The 14,807-nt window shown below is 43.1% G+C and overlaps 1 protein-coding gene across 1 annotated transcript; it reads right to left on the bottom strand.

Moving 5' to 3' along the window:
* Nucleotides 1-5,511: 5,511 nt before the first annotated feature.
* Nucleotides 5,512-10,042, bottom strand: LOC140257858 (homeobox protein NANOG). The gene is made up of 4 exons (XM_072347525.1): nucleotides 9,756-10,042; nucleotides 9,085-9,353; nucleotides 8,045-8,134; nucleotides 5,512-7,608 (listed from the first exon to the last, which is right to left on the bottom strand). The coding sequence occupies exons 1-4, from the start codon at nucleotides 9,904-9,906 to the stop codon at nucleotides 7,192-7,194; spliced, it is 927 nt and encodes a 308-aa protein (XP_072203626.1). The 5' UTR covers nucleotides 9,907-10,042; the 3' UTR covers nucleotides 5,512-7,191.
* Nucleotides 10,043-14,807: the final 4,765 nt, after the last annotated feature.

Here is a 14,807-nt window from a genome sequence, read left to right as displayed (position 1 = left end):
ACACTGTGGATGTGAGGAATTTGGGCACCTTGGAATCAAATCTTATTCTCATATCTCCCTTTGTTATTCATGTAAACTCCATCTGAGGGCCATCATATAACTAGAATCCATTTGGGACCCAAATATTTGCTTGCAAGCCTAGCCAGACACGTATACACAGCCCTTCGTTCATATGCCTTTACACATACACAGGTACATACACTTCTTTATTTGCAAATACAAATTCCCTTACTAGACTATCTGACAAGGCTGACTAGTTTATGCCCTAGATTTTCTAAATCACGAATCTCAAAACTTACATAAGTACAGATGTATTTAATGTATACATACCATTACATGGCTGCATATACATAACACACAAAGACACACACTGCATGTAGAGGTTCCGGTCTCATACTTTTCAGTGACATTGAATAAGATTTATCACACACCAGGTATCTGATGGTTAGATCATCAGTTCTGCAATCTAGTCTCAAGTTATATGATTGATAAAGTATATAGCAAAGGGAGATCTGACAAGTTGCTTTCAGAAAAGGTGTTGAGATGATCTTATATGGATCAAAGAAAAATAAATAAACTTTATTCTATCTTCCTTTGTCTCCTCTTAAGAAAACCTAAAATGTTCATTATACATAGCAAATAATTAAATATGTTTTCAGGTTGATTATGTATTTTCCTGTGTCTTTTTCTTTACAATAACATATCACTATTTGAAACCTAAATGGAGCAAAAATAGCAACCACATGCCACTGTTATTGCTGATTTGAATCTGAAACTATAAACAGCACTCTTCTGTGCTATCAGTTGCTTCATGACTGTCAGCAAGGCCAGATATCTAGAGTTTAGGGACCAGAAGGGTAACTCCCTACCTACCTTAAGAACCTCCCCTACCCAGCAATATTTAATAATGGCACTAGGATCAGATACACATGTATCATTTCTAACTTTAATACTGTATAGGCATCTTAAGTACCTCAGAACAGGTATGCATACCAAAGTAAGATCAACAGTAGGGTCATGCTTCTCTGAGACACAGGTTTTCTCTAATACTTTGATAACAATATTTTTTTAATGTGAAGTACTAGTTATGGTTAAAAAAAATAAATAAAAAATGAGCACAGGATGAAGGCAAATATCTGAGACTGGAGTAATAAGATGCATGGTCTTCTGTTGGCAAAGCTGATCTGTTTTCCCATGTCTCACAGTTGTTTCCTGCTACACCCATTCCCTCATGTAGCAGCGCTCTTACCTTTTTGGTTATACAGCTACACTGTTTACAGGTCTGTTCTATAAACTTGATGTGGAAAAACAGAGCTTTTTGAAGGACCAGCTTATATCAGATCATTCCAGAGTTCCATTTTAAAGCACAGCTCTACCACTGCATCTATCCTACTTGTATCAAGTGCCTTAACTCACTAAAGATTTGTTCTTACAACCACTACACTAACAGAGGGGTTGTGATTGATTGGGTTAGCTTAACCAAAAACAACATAAAGGTGGTGGTTAATATCTCAACAATAACAACAATCATTAGGGCTCTGATGTGATTTTTTCATGCCATTCCAATAAATGCTGATGTAGGTTAAACAAAAAAAGAAAAAGAAAAAGAAAAAAAACAAAACAAAACAAAAAACAAACAAACAAACAAACAAAAAAACCCAAGAGTCTTTCCCTGTCACCTAGCAGCAGTTTGCTTGGCTGCATCTTGTGCCTCATGCCAGGCAGAAGTTCTAGTGTTGTGATTTTTAAAAGACTAAGTGATTCAGATACAGCCCCACTGCTAGAGACACATGCTGTGTGAAAGCAGCAGAAAGTCCATTAAACATGAGAAATTAATTTGTCTTGCAGAAGGGGATTCAGAGACAGGATGTGAAGATGCTCTTCAAAACCCTGGATGACATGAAGGTTGCATGGTTACTATGTGAAAGGAAATTCCTTCTTCTTCCCCCTCTCCCCCCTTTTTTCTTTGAAATCCACTGCCATGATATTTTGGATCCTTCATTATGCCTCTTCATATGTTCAATATTGGTCAAGATACTTCTGGCCACCGATGACAGGTCAAGCAAGAGATGCTTAACTGAAGATTTTCAAAGCCCTGTTAGCTTAGCATTTGAGTCATTCAAGATAATTAGATTATTTAATATAACATTTACTAGTGTCTGTAGGGAAGAACCTATTAAACATCACATCTTCTATTCACACTGCAGAGACTACTGGGGCCACGAGCTCAAGGGCTCCAGCAGTAGGAAACTGTCAAGTCCTGTAAATTTCCACAGCTGTCAGAAGCCCTTCCTGATCCCTGGTCTTTCTCAGTTCATATGCCAAGATTCCAGTCGCCAATTTGTATCTTCCTTGCAGCTATGCATCTTGTTTACCAAATCCCAATGCCCCCTAGGGGATGACCAACCAATGGAATAATTGTTTCTGTGAAGGAACACTCAATTTCCGCAGAAGACGAGGCAAACGCAGTAACAAATCATAGCATGCAGAGAAAGCCACATCCATCTCAAAGAAATTTTAACAAAAGGTGTGTTGAAAACTTTAAGCTTTGTTAATATCTCTCACACTTAAGCAATTATTAAGAATGTAGATAAAGGCCAAACACAAGTATATTATTAGGCCGTCCATCAGTGTAAGCCAAGCAACTAACAACGCACCTGCTCCTGGAGCCCACCATGCAACACGCCTCAAATAGAAGAGGCTTAAGAACAAGATGTCCTTGCAAACAAAACTATTTACACAGACACTTGTGAACAAGATGCCTGTGGTTACAAACTTGTGCTGAATCTTGCAAATTCCTCTCCACTTAGTATCTGTACACTCTCATCAAATCAAGTTTTAGTAATAAAGGTCAATAAACAACTTGAACTTATGAACTTTGGACTTACTGCACAGGCTTAATGGGCTAATTAATATTAATTTCTCCTCCCTGGATGGCATAAAGTTGGAGTTAACTTTACATGTGATGCATGATATGAAAGGGGGTCACGTACAAGGGAGAACACATATTAGGCAGACCAGCAAGTCTGTAACCTCCAAGTACTTCAGTCAGAAAGGAAAGGAGGAGGGACAATATGATTGGGATATAGCGATAAAAGGGGGGCTGTGACCCCTGATATTATGAGAGATTGTGAGATCGGGGGGGGGGGGCTGTACCTGTGGACTCTCCCTTTATTACAATAAAGAAAGCTAGAAACTTTCTTCTATCTCCTTTTGGGGTAATTGAGCAAAATTTTCCTAACACACCTGCAGCCCTGTACTTCTAGGACAGAGTTGTGTGAGTAAAATCCCACACACTGTAAGTAAACAGAATGTTCAAGATCACCCAGTGAGACTGAATGTGTATAAGTCTATGAAGACAGGTGACATGCATCCCAGGCTCCTAGAGGAACTGGATGATGTGGTTACCAAGCCACTCTCCATCACATGTGAAAAATCACAGCTGTCAGGCAAAGTCCCCGGTGACTGGAAAAAAGGGAAACATCACTCCCAATTATAAGAAAGGGAAAAAATAAGACCCAGGGAATTACAGCTTGGTGAACTTCATGTCTGTACCTGGGAAGATCATAGAGCAGATTCAGATGGAAGATAGGATAAGGCACATGGGAGAGGTGGTCTAAGACAGCTATCACAGCTTCACCATGGGCAGATTATGCCTGACCAATCTGGTGACTTTCAATGGCAGAATGATGTCATCAGTAGACAATAGAAGAGAAACTGATGTGGCCTACCTGGACTTGTGCAATGCCTTTGATTTGGTTCCCCATCTGTACAATCAACAAATATACAGACTGGTGTGGTTCAACTAGTATTTTACAGACTGTATAACCAGAAAGATTATCACGGTGGAAAGGGATAACTGAAAATAAATGAAAATGCTCACCTATGTACTGGGCTCACAGAAAAACTCCAAAGGGAGCAATCTCCAGAGGGAGATCCTTCCCTAATGGCAGTCAGCCCTTAAGTGGGGTCGAGGAGAGGTGGAGCTAGGTTCCACCCATTCCGGTCAAGCAAGTGAATTGCCTTCACTTGTGCTCCTGTGGCTGACTTAGTGCTTGCCTCAGGTGATCAATCAGTGGTTCAGGCTGTGATTCAACCATTTCCATACACCCATCACATCCTTATCTTTGAATTGAAGAGAGAAGTTTTGGAAGGCTGGACTATTTGGCCGATAAAGAATTGTTTGGATGGCCATATCCAGAGGGTCGCAATCAATGGCTCAATGTACATTTAGAGGCCAGAGATGAGTGGTGTCCTCCAGGGGGAAGTCTTGGTACTGATACTCTTTGACATCTCTATCATTAATAACTTAAGACAGTTTGCTGATGGTACTAAATTGAATGGTGTGGTTGACACAATAGAAGGAAGCCATGCCATTCAGAGTGACCTGGATATGCTTGAAGAATATGCCTGCATGAACCTAATGAGGTTCAGCAAGGCCAAGTACAGGTTGTTGCACTCAGGCTAGGGACTTGGGTGTACCGGCAAATGAAGTTTGATGCTAGCCAGTGATGCATACATGTAGCCTAGAAGGCAAACAGTATCCTAGGCTGTATCAAAAGAGGAGTGGCTAGCAGGACAAGAAAGGTAAATGTCCCTCTCTACTCTGTCTTCATTAGGCCCCATCTGGAGTATCGTGGCTAGGGCCCCCAACACAATATAGATGTGGAGCTTTTGGCGACAGTCCAGGAGAGCTACAAAGATTATCAAAGAGTTGGAGCACCTCTCCAATGAAGACAGCAGCCTGGGCTTGTTCATCAGTCTGGAGAAAAGAATGCTGCAGGGAGACCTTCCAGTATTTAAGGGAGATTATAAACAGTCATAAATTATTATTATAATCCACTTTTTACACACAGGTAGTTTGTGATAGGACAAGAGGGGGGATGGTTATTTACTAATGGAGGGAAGATTCAGATTAGATGTTCAGGGGGCAGTTCTTCATTGAGAGAGCAGTGAGGTGCTGGAACAGACTGCCTAGAGAGATTATTTGTTTTGCCCCTGACAGCATTCAAAAGCAGGTTAGGTGGGGCCTTGGGCAACTTCATCTAATACTTGATCTAGTGGTTGGCAACCCTGACTGCAGCAGGGGAGTTGGATCTTGATGATCCTTGAGATCTCTTCCAATCCAAGCCATACCATGATTGAAGACAAGGCTGACAAAATCCTGTGACCCAATCTTAAACAGCTGTTTTAAAGAAGTATGTCCTTTTTTCTAGTTGCCAAGAAAAGTAGTGGAGTCACTATCCCTGGAGGTGTTCAAGAAATGTGCCGATGAGGTGCTTAAGGACATGGTTTAGCAGGCAGGGTAGTCAACAGCTGCAATTAATGATTTAAGCTTTTCCAACCTTGATTCTATAATTCTACAATTATTCTCACTTCTGGGATAAACACAGTAGGGTTACATTTTACCCCTCTTTCCCCTCTACTGTGAGGCTAACCAAAAAATGTTTTCCTTACAACACTGTTCTGGTAAAAAGAAATGTAAGCAAGAAACACTGTTTCAGCACTAAAATAAAGTCATTTATTTTTAATTCAAGCAAGTTTGTAAAAACATCAAGTAGAAGTAAAGCAGTAGACAACACACATATCCCATAGAACATGACCATGATCACTGCAAGAACAGCAGCAAGCATTCATATTTGTAGTGAAAGTTCAACATAACATAACACGTTAAAATACAGGACTGCAGTACAAACTCTGCATCAGTGAAAAAAATTATTTATGATTTTATCATTTATTTGCTCTTGCCAACTCAAGATATTTTGTATTCTTGGGCAGTGACAGACTGGACTCTCCCATCTCACCACTTAAAAAAGATCCAGTTTCTCACAGGCAGTCACTGACACTGAAAGGGATGATTCAGTTCTTTTGAAAAGCAAAATAAAAACATTTAATTGCCATTTTCATTCTTTGGTTGTCTATCTAGGTTTCCCTAAACTTGTCACCTCCTCCAGAACAGCTACCAGAAGAAGTAGCTGGTATACATTTCCGAAGTAGATTACAGAAAAGATCCAACTAAGCTCTGGAGATGGGATGAAAACATTAGCTTGCTATCTTAAACCTGGGATTAGACAAGTAATTAGGGAAACATCCTGCTCTAGCCCTTTGGATGCCAACTCCACTACTATCCAACAGGATCTTCCTCCCTGACATCCACATTTCAGAATAACTAACCATGAAACAATTTTTAATATAACCTTTGCCTATTCTTTACCTCTGAAAAAGCTGCCCATGGTATTTGTTGCTGTATTCACAAATTGCTAGTGAATCCTGATATACAGATAAGCAAACTATTTCTCAAAACACTGAGGATAGCCAAACATAGCCACTAATCACATTTCCAGCAATGGCATTTTGGTGTACCATCTGCTGCAACATTCAGATTAGGAAAAGCCAACATTTTCTCAGCAGAGAGATTAAGGAAGACAAGATCCAAACTGTTACAAGTAGTTCCAGAGATTGATTGTTAATTATTTGATCAAAGCATTCAGCAGCAGCTTTGGAAATCAAAACGTTTTCACAGCAGTACAGACAAACCTCTCTCCAACTTCTCTTTTTTCCTCCTCTTCTTTAAACTGCTCTATGAAAATAGGAAGAAGGCAGGAGGCAAAGGGTAGGGAGGTACTGACCTCTGCAGGTGGAAAGACAGACTTACTGATCAAACCACCACTTCAGATGATATGTAGGTTTTCAGTTCAGAGCTGAGAGGACCCAGATGAACTTACTAGATGACTGAAGTTGCGGAAGAAAAAGGCAAGACAGCAGGAAAGACTACAGGCTACAAATAGGGTATTTCTTGCAGAAATTAAAAGTCTTCTCCAAGTTTTGGCTGCAAGACACAAGGCAAAGATCAGAGAATCATCCGCTAAAGAGGCAGCGGAGTGGATCTTGGACAGTAAGCACAGATCTTCACCTTCTCCACCACTCCTGACTGTGGCATTGCACATTCCCCTCCATAAATGCAATTTCACCAGTCCACAAACAAAACACCCTTCAAAGGGCTAGCTACACACAGAGATGCCTTTAAAGAGAAACGAAACCCAAAGTAGCAAGGTGCTAGACCCCACCAACATTTAAAGCATAAACTGAGAAGGAGGGGCAAAAGAAAGGAATAGAAATTGGATTTTTGAGTTAAGACCCTAGAAACCCCATGAGACAGAACAGGAGGAAGAAAAAGAACAATACTGAGGTCTAAGTCTCATAACCACTCTGGGTCCCCACGGTATGCCAAGGGGCCTGGTACTGATGCCGTACAGGAGAGCTTGAGAACTGTGTGATACTATCAGAGGTGCTCTGGAAGCTGTAGGTATCTTCTGCCTGCAAGCTGTCATAATCCACACTGGTAGAGTAGCCATGATAGAAGTTCATCTGCTGACTTAATAAACCCATGGCCTGCTGGGTGTTGCAGCTTGTTCCACCTTTTCCAAAGAACCCCTCATCTTCCACAGCCATGAACTGGTACAGGCCCTGCCCATTCCCATAAATCTGGCTGCTGCTGTAAGCCTGGTGTGCACTGGTCACAGCCTGAAGGTTTCTGCTGGCACCAACAGGGAAGCCCTGGTGAAATGTAGGGGTCATATCCAGATACGCAGCTTGATGAAACCCATTCTGAGAAAGACAGAGAAGAGGCCATTCAGGTATTACTAGCACCACACCACCTGTACCCATTGTACTGGATGTGACCTACTTTCTACCTCCTCCAAAATATGGTCTTTTCAGTCCAGTGTCTTCATTACGGATTACTAATATCAGAGATCATAGATCTTAAGTTAAAAATCCTACAATTCAATTCTGGGAGCTAGAGGAAAAAAAACCAACATGAGCAGCTTCACTGGCCCTCTTGAGCTGTTCACTTTCTTTTTTACCAATTCTTAATTAAGTGCAAAGATACCTCAATTGCTAGAGCAGCCTTAAAAAAATATTCTGCTGTAGAATTCATTATAAAAAATGAAATTGGCTTCGACATGATACACTTCTCCTCACAGAATGCAAGAACTCTGACTAGTAGTGGTAAGGCATACAAAGGCAATGGGAATTGTCTCACCTGTGGAAGATAAATCCCTTTATCCACCCACTGACTCTCCTTCTGGCAACGTTTAAACTTCATCCGTTGGTTCTGAAACCATGTCTTCACCTAGAAGAGAGGGGAAAGAACATGGAACTTTAGAAATCCATTCTTAATTGAAGCGTACTATGTATGCCCCAAATTTTTCTTTCTACAACAACATACATAGGTTGCTCAAGAAGTAATACCTCCTGTTTATTTCCATGGAAACTCCAATAGCTATAAAGAGCACAATAATGCTATTGGGTAGAGCAAACTCCCAGATACAGAGCACTATTTTTCAACATAGCACCATTAGCTATGCATTTTCACCAGTGATAAATAACAGCCTGCATGGCACACTAGTTAAAATTTACACCAATACAAGCGATCTGCAATGGCAGCACTACCCATGGCCTCACTGCAAACATCCATTATCTGATTCCCACGAACACTCAAAGTGTCAGTGAATGCCAGTGGGTTCAGTGAGACACGTTTGCTTCATATGCACTTCCATGTCAGACACCATTTTGTCAAGATTGTCCCTCCGCTGCAACCTGTCACACAGCAACAAAATGTAATGGAATACTGGCAGAAAGTTTCAACCTCTGACTTTGAGGTCACCATCCAACATAATAAAATAGGAGGCAATGCTTTTGAAGCAGCCATCATAGTTTCTGCCTTGCTTGTAATAATATACAGAGTTCCATCAGCTATCATCACATAGGTGTAGAATCAAAGCCAGGACTAGCACACTTACAGCTCAGGTCCCCAGTGTGGTTTTTACACTCAACACATCAAATCCCCTGCCTGAAAAACATGCCAGACAAAGCAACTACAGCAAAATTGCTTGAATGGTGGCAGCATCTCATTGCTGGACTGACATCAGTGATTCAAGAATCACTTTAGTCACACATGACTAACTGGTGGGGCAAGAACCATACCTCTGACATAAAAAATATAATAAGAAACACTCCTCCCTGTGAGTCCAAGAAAAGAAAAGATTTGAGACAACTCAGCTTCTCAGAGGAAGATGTTACCTGCTTGTAGGTGAGCCCCAGAGCAGCAGCCAGCTCCCGGATCTGATGTGGGCTGAGGTACTTCTGGCTCTGAAACCGCTGGTGCAGGGTCTGCAGCTGTTCCTGGGAGAAAGCTGTGCGGCTCTTGGCCTTCCTTGCCCCACTATCACCTTTATCCTTAAACTTCTGAAAAGCGGGGTGGTGAGATGGGTGGTCTGCAGTGGGGCTAGTGGCAGAGTCCGGAGTATACTGAATGAGCGTCCCAGAGCTGGAGGAAGCTGGAGAGGCATCTGAGGTGAAAAGACAAGTAGTGAGAGAAAGTCACTCCAGGTAAAAACTTCGACGTTCAGCTTCTGGAAAGCAAATTAAGATTCTGGAGACTGCTGCAGTCTCTGCAGCCAGGATAAACACGGGAAGCAGCGGCGGCCGGCAAGGCAGCCCCGCAGCGTCGCCAGTACACGAAGGCCGCGTTAGGACTTTCGCGACGAGCGTCCGGCAGCAGCTCCCAGCTCCTGCTCACCGCTCAGTTCTCAAAGGGGCAGTGAGGAGTACTGCCTACCTCATCTCGACCATTGCTTCCTGCCTGCGAGCAGCTTTCGGTAAAAGCCCACGGGCACTGACGGAGCACCGGGAACACCGCGTTGGGGGAGGAGAGACACAAGAGGCACAACCGCCCGTTAGGGCCGACGTACCTGGGTGGCAGGGCGTTTTCTGCTCTGCGGTCGAGAGGTCTGCTGCCGGAGCTTCCTCGGCGGACGCACTATCCATGCTGCGCGGAGAGGGCCAGTAGTAGTGCCCGCACCTAACAGCTCCGTAGGACGGCATGGCCAGGTGAGCACTCATGTTCGGGACAGCACCTCCAGCTGTTGCTGGCGGTGAGTTGATTGCAGACGCGCCTACTGCACGGAGATACCCCCATTAGGCGGTGAGGGGCAATGTTTTATGTCCTCCCCAGACTGGCTTTGGCCAAGGGATTGTCAGGACCATTGTCATGTTAAAAGTCAGTTGATTGGGGGGGAGTGGCTTTGGAGATATTCAGAGAGTGGGGGAGGACTAGGACAGCAAGGCCAGCTTTCCCATTTGGTTTCTTGTGGGGGTCAGTTTTTGCTGCCTACACACCCGACCCCCCGAGGGCTGGGAGGAGGGGCCTTGTTTCCACCTTGGGCCTAGCAGGCGTGAGCGAGGCCGTCCCGTGCGGCACGCTGGGCTGTCACCCCCGCCCTCACATTTAACAGTCTTGCTACCCACCTACGCCTCCTCATCGGTCCCCACCCAAGTACAAAGAATGGAGGGGGAGCCCAGAGACCCCCGGGACATGCGGAGGCTTTTCGTGTCTGCAATGCAGACTACAGCCATCATTGTAAACAGATAAGCATTCCTCCTCGCAAGGGAATACAGACTGGGGCCGGCGGGGAGGGCGGTGTTCCAGGATGATGTCTGCATCCCAGGGAAGCAAGCTCAAAGAAAGAGGAGTTGCCCAAGTTTTCTAAATGCTAACCCAAGACAGACAAGTCTATCTTGGAGGAGCACAAAGAAGAGTCACTTCTCAAGCTTCTTTCCTCAGATATTTGTCACTTCTTTTCATGACGTTTGAAATAAGCATGAGCTTACAAAAGAGAAGAGAAAAAAGTTTCTGGTAAGCTCCAGAAAGAGGTGACAATTACCCTGTTGAGGGCAATATAAAAGAGCCCTGCTGAACTTCAGCACTTGTAGCCGGTGACTATAGTCTGCTTGGAGAAGCTAGCTGTTCCCACTGTCCCACAACAGACACCAAACGAAGTATTACTGTTTTGTTTAAGGAAATTAAAAAATGACTGCGGTGATACTATTGCTCAGGGATTATAAAATGTGGAAAACTACCTGAGAGATCCATAAATGAGAGCATGTGACAAATCAAAGAAATTCCCTACTTCTCCTAATGAAAGGACAGGACATGGGCTCCTACTTTTCTAAGAAGAAAAAGGCAATAGATATTGGCTGCTAATCTTCCAGAGGCAAGAGAAATAGGTCCCTGTTGCTTCCATATATTTCTTCCTGGCTTAGTCATGATGAGCAGGCAAGCCTCATGTGTTATGTTTAACCTAATTTCCCTGGAGGTCCTAGGTAGTGGCAGGGAGCTGCTGGCCTGAAGGTGCTTTTGCAGCTTGGAGGGGCCCTTGTTGGGCTCATTTTTTATGACTTTCTAATTTATGGTGATTTAGTTTCTCAGAATCTGGGTAGGGTCTAGGTAGAGAGGTGATTAGGAATGTAAGAGAAAGTTTTTATAATTCAGTGAGGGGGTAAAATATGGAGGCACATGGTATCTTGTCCTGAAGCAAGTGGTGTAAGCTGTAAGTTCCCTGCTTCCCTTAAGCTCTTCCCTGTCCCCACATTTTGGGCTGTTGGTTTCACACACAGTTGCTTGCTTGCTGTTATGGGCCCAGCCAATGCACACACACAAAGGGTTTATCTGTCAAATGTGCAAAACTGTCGTGTAACTCTTGTGGTAGTGGCGGCCCTGATCTGCACAGTGCCTTTGCTGACAGAGCTTCCCTGGAGATATGCATGCTACTTGTGAAATAGTGTCTGAGCTCATAAAAACAAAACAAAACAACAGCCTGTTGCAAAGACAGGGAAAAACACAGGATTTCAGTGTCAGGGAAGTTGTGTTTGCAAACGAAAGCACTTGTTTAATTGTCTCTTGGCAATAATAGCTTAAGGGGCTCCACTTGTTTGCCTCTACTGTGCGCATTAAGTGAAATACTATTGACACAGACAGAAGGCTGGAGGCCATGCCACCCGAAGCTGAGAGGTTCCAGGATGCACTCTTGCCATTCCACAGGCTGCAGACTGAGTCATCAGAGGTGACACAGCTTGTCTAGGGGCACCTGTAGCAAAAGGATTAGTGTTTTACAGCCAGAATAACGCCTCCTCTGCCATCAAATACCCACTCTCCCTTGTTTTATAATTTTTTTTTTTTTTTTTGCTATTGAACTATTTCCCTCCCAAGAGATGGACCTGCTTTGCTGTCTCCATGGAACTGATTTCATTTTTTTCTCCGTAGTTTTCCTATAATCTTTATCTTTTGATTTTCTCATCTTGTCTTTAATTCCCTTTATTTTCACTGTTTTTTTGTTCCACGTGTCATCCTCTAGTGACATCAGTTTGCTTCCTCTCCCCAGCCACACCTCTTACCAAATTATCATACTTACCTTCTGAAATGTCTATGTAGGAGAAATAAGGCTTGTGTGAGTACATAAAATCACGTCTATTGCTGAAGTCAGAATTTATGAAAAGAAATTCAGTTCTTTTCCCCCAAATAAATTTTACATATAATAAATTATATATTTATATACATAAATATTAGGAAGGCAAATCCATAAGTCATACATGCCCAGAAGATGCTATGGGAAGCAAGATGTAGACATTCAAGAAGCTCCCTGAGGTGCTGGGTCTGGGATATATGTCCTGTGACACCATTAAGCTGCAAAGTGGATGTACTGCCCATTAATATATAGAGATGATGTGTTTTTTAAAAACACTAGCTGGTAATGACTCTGGGAGCAGACCCAAATATTCACTCATATTCCTTTTTGCTGCTATTTTCAGGTGGAGCAGCAAATAATTCAGATCTGTTTTGGTCCTATTCTTCCCAACGGATTGAACTTGATTTGTTTTTAAGATGAAGGCTGTGTCACCTCACTCTTAATTCTTCGGTCACTCCCTGCTTTTGCAGTTATCACTTCATTATGTGCCTGATATTATGGAACATTAGTCACTATGTAAACATCATCTGTGTCATTAAGCATATGTAAGTGACACTTGTCAGAAGTATGTCCCAAGGAGCCTTTTCCATAGTTCTTCCAGGGTAGACGTAGAAGCAGATGTCTAAAAGCTCTCTTGGCTGAAACACAGGTGAAATTGGACAAGGGCTGGAAGGTGTTTTCATGCAAATTCCTTCTACAAGGGTTCAACCATTAGTGTAAAGTAGGGTCACGGCTTTCAGAGGGCTGAAGCTCAAACTTGCACTGCACTGATAAAGACAGACCATTTTACAGGGGCTGGGGAAGCAGCAACTGACTGTAAGTTAAACTTTGGAGCTTATACTGCTGGATCAGAGTTCTATGAGTTCCTACCTCATAGCGCTTCTAAGCTCATTTTCATCACTTTTACACTGGTAGAGGTGTCTCAAATTTTATATAGATTGAGCGTTCTTCTGTAACTGACTCAAACGTGGCTCATCCGTGTTTCAGTGAATATTTTGAAGTCCCTGAGAGTTCCTGTATTGTTCATGCTCATGTTCATGGTGCTCAGTTAGCTGCAAGCAGGGATCCTGAGCCTTGCTACTCCTCCGAGGTTTCTGTGGGAGCCATCATGCTCGGTCAAGTTTGTGCATGATGGTGGAAGGCAGGTAGAAATTTGTTCATTGTATTTTCTTGAACTTGTCCACCTTTTCTTGCAAGCATTATCCCTTGGTATTTTTTAGACTGAACCCTCTTCAGCTAACCTTTGGGAAACGTCCTATTGTACAGCCCTTGGCTCCAGACAGCCTCGCCGGCACGGCTTGATCACAGCTAACAGTCTGGGTCGAAAATGTCATGTTTGTGGAAGGAAGGCAGCCAACAAAGAATAATAAAAATTAGACCCTCATTCATATTAAAATACAGCTTTTCTTTCTCTTGACTTTTTAGGGGAGCAGGTCAAGAAAAGGACAAAGCTTCTTCTTTCCACTGGCAACCACGCTGCTTAATCACCTGAGAATTACTGGTTGATGTGATCCATTGTGAGCCGTGGAGAGGCAGACTTGAACAGAGGAACCATGGCATAAAACCTGGAGGCAGGCCGGCAGGAAATGTGGAGTGTCAAAATAAGGTGGAAAGAAAGTTAGTGAGAACACAGATGGGCCTGTTCTTTATCTTTAAACTATTGCTTGCTACACACAGAAATGCTGAAGTGCTGTATTTGTAAGTACTTGTCTCAGGAAGCATTCCCTATCACTGCTTATAAACTCGAATAAGGAATGATTTCCGTGGGGAGTACTTGAGAGCCAGGGATGTTCAGTACTGGGGAACATGTAGGGACTGCATATTGGACAAGAACCTTCCAAATGGCCTCCCTGATCAACTCTCCCTGATCTCCCTCTCCCTTTTGGCAATAGTGATTGTTCTCATAAGCCCAGTTAGACGTCCTCTTACTAAAAGCAAGTGCGCGGTGAAGGCTGTGTTCAAATGCTTGCTTTGCTTAGAGTTTCTGCCATTCACACCACCAGGGGGAGATACCGAGTGCTGTGTTTCTCCTTGTACAAAGACCTCGTGTAATTTAAAAACATGGGATACCTCTCAAGCTCTCCTAAAGGATGTTCTGAATCACAGTTTGTGATTTCTTCCCTGAACAGATTGTTTTATGAACTTATAAATAAAGCAGAGGCTCCTCCTCCCCCCCCCACCCCCTCAGGATTCTTTACTCCTTCTGATGGGGGCAATTTTACACAACCTACTCAGTGGGAAAAGTGTCTGCAAAGTCCATAGCTACCCAGAGCCTACAGTTAGTGGGGCACTTGAGTGGTAAGATGTGCGTTTAATGTTCTCTTGTGTTCACTGTGTATTGTGTGGAACCTCCTTTCTTCCACATCTTTCATCTGAGGCCAATCCCATGTTTCTCAATGTTGTTAAGGGGGATTACATGCCAACTGTACGACTGTAAATATGCTTGTGCAGGCCATAAGTGGGCACACCATATGAGAGTCATTCCCAATACATCACATG

The sequence above is a fragment of the Excalfactoria chinensis genome, chromosome 1 (assembly GCF_039878825.1).
Source record: "Excalfactoria chinensis isolate bCotChi1 chromosome 1, bCotChi1.hap2, whole genome shotgun sequence".
Taxonomy (NCBI): Eukaryota; Metazoa; Chordata; class Aves; order Galliformes; family Phasianidae; genus Excalfactoria; species Excalfactoria chinensis.
The sequence above is the reverse complement of the archived record's forward strand: the minus strand, read 5'-3'. Positions and strand labels throughout refer to the sequence as shown.

Bases quoted from the DNA above. Each gene is read 5' to 3' on its own strand.
- LOC140257858 (XM_072347525.1), bottom strand. From the start codon at position 9,906: ATGAGTGCTCACCTGGCCATGCCGTCCTACGGAGCTGTTAGGTGCGGG. The intron at 9,354-9,755 runs GTACGTCGGCCC...TTTTCACCTCAG, and splicing joins GAAAACGCCCTGCCACCCAG to ATGCCTCTCCAGCTTCCTCC. The intron at 8,135-9,084 runs GTAACATCTTCC...CCTCTCTTCTAG, and splicing joins TGGGGCTCACCTACAAGCAG to GTGAAGACATGGTTTCAGAA.